Genomic DNA, 7,049 nt, shown 5'->3' with positions numbered 1-7,049 from the left:
ATGGATGGATGGATGGATGGATGGATGGATGGATGGATGGATGGATGGATGGATGGATAGTTAGTGTCTGGGGCAGGATTTGAACTCCTGTCTTCCTAATCCTAGGCTCACTGCCCTATCTACTGTGCCTCCAACTACCTCTAGTTACATTCCTATCTCCCCTTCATGACAGTGAATAAATAGTACCTTAAAAAAAAGCAATGGACCCTTAACTGTGTTATATATGTATTACCAATTTTCAAATTATTGAACTATACTACAATATACTTCAGTCACTAAAACTCTTGAAAATAATCACTCTTAGTCTTCAGTATCTGTCACTTCACCTGGAAGCTGTATGAGATTCTTTTTCCTTAAGCATTATTCTTATACACATATAATATAATTTGTATCATGATGTGTTTGTGCCTGTTTTAACTAACCCATAACAGGCACAGTTTGCTACTGATTCCACTGCTTCTTCTTTGTATTTTCACAGTACCTACTATAGTACCTTGCACATGGTAGGCAATTAATAAATGTTTATTGAATTAATGAATAAACGTCTACATTTGGAATCATTTGAGCCACTGCTCTCCTCTATTAGCACAGATAATCAAGAATTGGTTGTATGTGATCAGCGTTGTGGTTTCTTCCTTTCCGCAGGTAGCAAGTAGAGTTTCAAAAATAACTTCAGTATTCTTTCTTCCATACACAGGAGTTCCAATCCCTAATCTTGAATGGTATAAAGATTCTGTCCCCATCAGCAAGCTCCGGAATTCTCGTTATAAATTGCTAGTGAGTGGAGGTCTACGAATCCAGAAGCTGCATCCCAACGACTCTGGTATCTTTCAGTGCTTTGCAAGAAATGAAGGTGGGGAAATAGAGACACATACCTACCTGGATGTAACTAGTAAGTATGGGATGTCAGGAACACCAAACAATAGTGATGCACCCTTTTAGACTTATGTCACTTCAGGACATGACAGCTGAACATCCATATGTTCATTATAGCTTTTGGAGGAAAAGAAACACTTGTTACATAAATTTATATTGGCATTATCTGCTCTGTGGTTTTCCAGTGCTGACCACACTCAATTTTTGTGAATAGCTTTTTAAAAGGAAAGGGAAAAAACCTCAAACTTCAATTTCTTGCTAGAAAAAAATGAAGGATTAATAATGAATAAATATCTGTCTTATTCTTTGTCTCTTGATCTTCTTTCCTTCTTTTATATCCATCCTCTACTTTAGTTTTATTGAACAATTATAGTTCTTTTGTGAATTTCTTTAATGATCATATTAACTGAAATGCCTTGGTACATTTTCTTTGAAAAAAGTAGAAGCATAAGGGTTTATCTTTAGCTCTCATAATATTAAATTTTTTCTTCAAAAATGAAGTGGAACTTAGTAATTATTGAATAATACCTTTTGCTCTCGCTCCATGAGCCAAAACGCTTGGCTGAGTATGTCTTTGGACAGAATACTGTTATTTGTTCAATTGTGTCTTACTCTACATGACCCCATTTGAGGTTTTCTTGGCAAAGATACTGGAGTGGTTTGCCACTTCAGTCTCCAACTTGTTTTATATATTGGGAAACTGAGCCCAACAGGGTTGAGTGACTTGCCTAGGGTCACAGAGCTAGTAAGTGTCTGAAGCCAGATGTGTACTGAGACTGCCCTGACTCCAGGACCAGAACTCTATCCTCTGTGCCACCCACCTGCAAGGATAGTTCAAGAATACTTAAAGCTGTGAGTTTCAGGCCTATGCGTTTCAGACAAACCAGAATAAGTATTACCTGCCATTAGGTTGTGATCTCCTTGAAGGCAAGAACTGTCTTTTGTCTCTTTTTTATATCTCCTGTGTTTAGCATAGTGTCTGGCACATAGTAGGCAGTTTATAAAGGTTTATTGACTGAATGACTTTGGTGGATTTTGGCAAACTAAATACTGTTAAGATGACCAAGGGTTAGTTTTTTTTTTTTTACTGAAATTTGGAAGATAAGATATTGATGTCAGTATGCCTAGATTTAAGCTGTAGATAGAGTCTTAGAAACCTGAATCTTGGCAAATGAGATCATTTAAATTTAGGTTTATGAGATTTATAACCTGTTTGATCTTAGACAAAGAACTTAACTTCCCTGAGCCTCAGTTTCTTTTTTTAATTCATTTATTTATTTTTAAGTTTTCATCATTGATTTCTACAAGATTTTGAGTTAAATATTTTCTCCCATACCCCCCACCTCAAGATGGCAAACATACTGAATACTCCTTTCCCCAGTCTCCATTCTCTTATATTCCCTCTCCTTTCTTGTAGGGCAAGATGGGTTTCTATACCCCATTGTCTCTATATCTTATTTCCCAGTTGCATGTAAAAGCAATTTTGACATTTGTTTTTAAAACTTTGAGATCCATATTCTCTCCCTTCTTCCCTCCACACCCACCCTCACGGGGAAGACAAGCAATTCAGTATAGGTTATACATGTGTAGTTACACAAAACATTTCCGTAGTAGTCATGTTGTGAAAGACTAACTATATTTCCCTCCATCCTATCTCCTCCCCTATTTATTCTATTTTCTCCTTTGTCCCTGTCCCTTTTCAAAAGTATTTGCTTCTAACTACCCTCTCCCCCAATCTGCCCTCCCTTTTATCAGTCCCCCTCTTATTTTCTTCCCCACTGCTTTCCTGAAGGGCAAGACACCCAATTGAGTGTGTATGTTATTACCTCCTTAAGCCAAATCCAATGAGAGTAAGGTTGACTCATTCCCTTTCAGCTTCCTATTCTTCCCCTCCATTGTAACAGCCTTCTCTTGCCTCTTATGTGAAATAAATACCCTAATCTATCTCTCCCTTTCTCCTTCTCCCAATATATTCCTCTCTTAGCTTTTAATTTTATTTATTTTATATCATCCCTTCATATTCAACTCATCCTGTGCCTCTGTCTATATATATACATGAACACATATATACACACAGACACATACACACACATAAACCCATGCATATATATATATATATATATATATATATATGTATACACACATACATATATATTCGCTTCAACTATCCTCCTACTGAGGAAGGTCTCATGTGTTAGAAATGTTATCTTTCCATGTAGGAATGTAAATAGTTCAACTTTAATAAGTTCCTTATGATTTCTCTTTCCTGTTTACCTTTTCATGCTTTTCTTCTTGTATTTGAAAGTCAAATTTTCTGTTCAGTTCTGATGTCTTCATCAAGAATACGTGAAGGTCCTCTACTTCTTTGAATGTCCATATTTTCCCCAGAAGTATTATACTCAGTTTTGCTGGGTAGGTGATTCGTGGTTTTAATCTCTGCTCCTCTGACCTCCAGAATATTGTCTTCCATGTCCTTTGATCCCTTAATGTGGAAGCTGCTAGATCTTGCATTATCCTGATTATGTTTCCACAATACTCAAATTGTTTTTTTTTTTTCCTGACTGCTTGCAATATTTTCTCCTTTACCTGGGAACTGAGGAATTTGACTATAAAATTCCTAGGAATTTTCTTTTGAGGATTTTTTTTCTTTTTTTGCTTTTTGGAGGGGCAATTGGGGTTAAGTGACTTTCCCAAGGTCACATGGCTAGTTTTTGTGTTAAGTGTGTGGGACCAGATTTGAACTCAGGTCCTCTTGACTCCAGGGCTGATACTCTATTCACTGCACCACCTAGCTGCCCTTTGGGATCTTTTTCAAGTGGCTATCAGTGAATTCTTTCAATTTCTATTTTGTCCTCTGGTTCTAGAATATCAGGACAGTTTCCCTTGACAATTTCTTGAAAGATGATATCTAGGCTCTTTCTTTATCATGGCTTTCATGTAGTCCAATAATTTTTAAATTATCTCTCCTGGATCTATTTTCCAGGTCAGTGTTTTCTTTCCAATGAGATATTTCACATTGCCTTGTATTTTTTCATTCATTTCAATCTGTTTTATAGTGTTTTGATTTCTCATAAAATCATTAGCTTCCATTTGCTCCAATCTAATTTTGAAGGAATTATTTTCTATAGTGAGTTTTTGAAATTCCTTTTCCACCTGGCCAATTTGGCTTTTAAAGTCATTCTTCTTCTCATTGGCTTTGTGGGCCTCTTTTGCCAATAGAGTTAGTCTATTTTTTAAGGTGTTATTTTCTTTAGTATTTTTTTTTATCTCCTTTAACAGGCTGTTGACTCACTTTTCATAATTTTCTTGCATCATTCTCATTTTTCTTCCCAATTTTTCCTCTACTTCTCTTACTTTATTTTCAAAATCCTTCTTGAGCTCCTTCCTCCATGGCCTGTGACCAGTTCATATTTTTCTTGGAGGCTTTTGATATAACAGTTTTGACTTTGCTGCCTTCTTCTGGTTTTATTTTTTGATCCTTTTTGTCCCCCCAAAAGGATTCTATGGTCTGTTTGTGCTTCCTCTGCTTGCTCATCTTGCCAGCCAATTACTTGACTTTTGAGCTCTTTGCCATGGTAGAACTCAACTTCTATAGTGGAGAGAGCTGTGTCCCAAATTTCTGGGATTTTGTGCAGCTGTTGTCAGAATTTTTTCTAGGCACCTGCCTCAGAACTGTGAGGATGACTGCCTCTCCCCCATCGCAACAAGCTCTCCCACTCTAGTGCTCCTCACCACAGGACTCCACCCAAGACTGTGACCCACATCCAACCAGGGTAAAGCAAGAGAATCCTGCCTCAGTGCCAACAAAGATGTTCCAGCAATTGCCCTCTTGTCAGCCACTTGGCTCCCCACAATTTGTGGGCCAGAAGCTCCTGAAGCAGCCATCATCTGCCAGGGCAGCAGCTACAGACAGCCGCCACCTCCACCGCCCAGGAGGCAAGGGCCAGACCCATTGTTCTCTCACCCAGTTCCTACTGACCTTTTACTTTCTTTTTGGCATTTATGGATTTAGAAGTCTAGAAACCGTCACAGCTGCCAGTGACTCACTATCCTGAAGTCTTCTCTGACTGGTCTGTGCCTGAGGTCTGAGCCAGCACAAGCCACATGGGACTACACTCTGCTCCCAGCCCAGTGTGATAGATCCTTCCTATTGGCCTGTCAGGCTGTCTTAAGCAGAAAATTTCTCTCTGACACCTTGTGGGTTCTGTATCTCTAAAATTTGTTGAGTCATTTTTTTACAGGTACTGGAGGTGGTTGGAGTGGGAGCTCAAAAAAGTTCCTGCTTTCCCTCCGCCATCTTTGCTTCCCTACCTCAGTTTCTTAATCTGCAAAATAATTGCATTAAACTAGATGACCTCTGAGGTCCCTTCCATGTCTAGGTTTATGAACCTATGAATGGCCCTAAATTCATAAGCAAGTAGTGATTTACTAATTTACTTTTCTTTTTTCTAAATTCATATGTTTTGCTTGTTGGATTTTCTTAAAGCGGGGCATACCAATGGTGAGGAAAAACATATTCAGTACAGAGAAATGCTCTGATAGCTGACATCTCTGTCTTCCTCATAATAGCTCACATTTCCATAGAACTCTACAGTTTACAAAATGCTTTCCACCCCACTTGTGAAGTTGGTAATGCTCACATTATCCTTTTACAAATGAAGAAAATGAGACTTCAGGAGATTAACAGACAAGCCCCAGGAGACCTTTCTCCCTCCTCCATCTATCCATTACATCATGCTGCTTTGCAGGCTACCTTACTGTAATAAAACTAAAGTAGAATTTGGAGGAGGAAATAAAAACTTCTCAGGAAAAGGCTTAAAATAAGTATAACATTTCTTCAATTTATCAAACTTGGTTTGAGAATGGAATGGTACAATTTCTTTAATATTTTCTTTAACTGGGAGTTACTGTCTATACTACATTTCCTTGGCCTCCCATATAAAGTCTATAGCAAACTGGGATTTACCTGTAGATCTTGGACATTACAATCTCTTCAGCTGTTTTCTGCCCATACATCAGTTACACTGCCCCCATCTTACACTTGCCTGCCGTTCCTCACAGCAAAGGAAGCAACAGGCAGCAGCAAGACCATTGTATTGTGCTTCCACTCAGGCATTTGACTTAGTTGAGAGAAGGCTCAGAAAACAGGAAGATCCCCGATTCAGATTTGGCCTCAGTCACTTACAGATCCAGATAATTTCCTTAGACTCTCTGGGTCTCAGCTCCTCATTTGCAAAAGAAAGGGGTTCGACTAGATGGTCTCTAAGGCCCCATCCAGCTCTAAACCTATGAACCTATGATCTTTCCTGTTAATTCCATTCTTTCTTAACTCCTCTTTCAATATTACTTTTCCCACTGACCCCTAGACTCCAGTGATCTCAAGATAAATGAAAATAGTTCTTCATCCCACCCTCCAAAAAAAAAAAAAGAAAATTGTGAATTTTTTTCTGACATATCTAAATGGACAATTTTCAAATTAATATACCATAGCAAAATAACCAGAGCATTCACTAAGACCTTATCGAATATAATCATTCTTAGATGATGCAAAAAAAAATGCATTCAAAAAAAATGTGGTGCTTTAGGATCTTTACCATGAATATAAATCCTTATTACCTCTCATTTAGATTACTGCAATAGCCTTCTAATTGATCTTTCTCTCTCCAGTCTCTCTTATCTGTAATCCATTTTCCACACAGCTGCTAAATTGATATTTTTAAAGCATAGGTCCAATCATGTCATTCTTTGCCTCCAGAGGCTCTAGTAGCTACCAGATTTTGTTGTTTAGTCATTTTCAGTCTTGTCCAACTCTTTGTGACCACATTTGGGTTCTTGTCAAAGATATTGGAGTAGTTTGCCCTTTCTTCCTCCAGTTCATTTTACAGATGAGGAAACTAAGGCAGACAGAGTTAAGTGACTTGCCCAGGGTCACATAGTCAGCAAGTGTCTGAGGTCAGATATGAACTCAGGAAGATGAGTCTTTCTGACTCCAGGCTCAGCACTCTGTCCACTGTGCCTCCTACCTCCCCAGATGCCTCTAAAATAAAACACAAATTCCTCTGTCTTGCATTTAAATCCCTCCTGTAGTCTAGAAGCTTGTCAACATTTTTGTACATTATTCTCCTTCATACACTCTTCATTGCAACTGAACTCACAGACTTACAGTTAACAAT

The 7,049-nt window shown here is 38.2% G+C and overlaps 1 protein-coding gene across 1 annotated transcript in view; it reads left to right on the top strand.

Moving 5' to 3' along the window:
* SDK1 (sidekick cell adhesion molecule 1) overlaps nucleotides 1-7,049 on the top strand; it is a 1,154,843-nt gene that overhangs the window by 793,319 nt on the left and 354,475 nt on the right. Inside the window, exon 12 of the mRNA XM_069084769.1 lies at nucleotides 698-892. Coding sequence (XP_068940870.1) covers nucleotides 698-892 — 195 coding nt within the window. The remainder of the gene's footprint in view (nucleotides 1-697; nucleotides 893-7,049) is intronic.

This window comes from Petaurus breviceps, unplaced genomic scaffold (genome assembly GCF_028583685.1).
Source record: "Petaurus breviceps papuanus isolate PSGF00001 unplaced genomic scaffold, PetGlider_PUasm1.0 175, whole genome shotgun sequence".
Lineage (NCBI taxonomy): Eukaryota > Metazoa > Chordata > Mammalia > Diprotodontia > Petauridae > Petaurus > Petaurus breviceps.
This window is presented reverse-complemented; position numbering and strand designations above follow the sequence as displayed.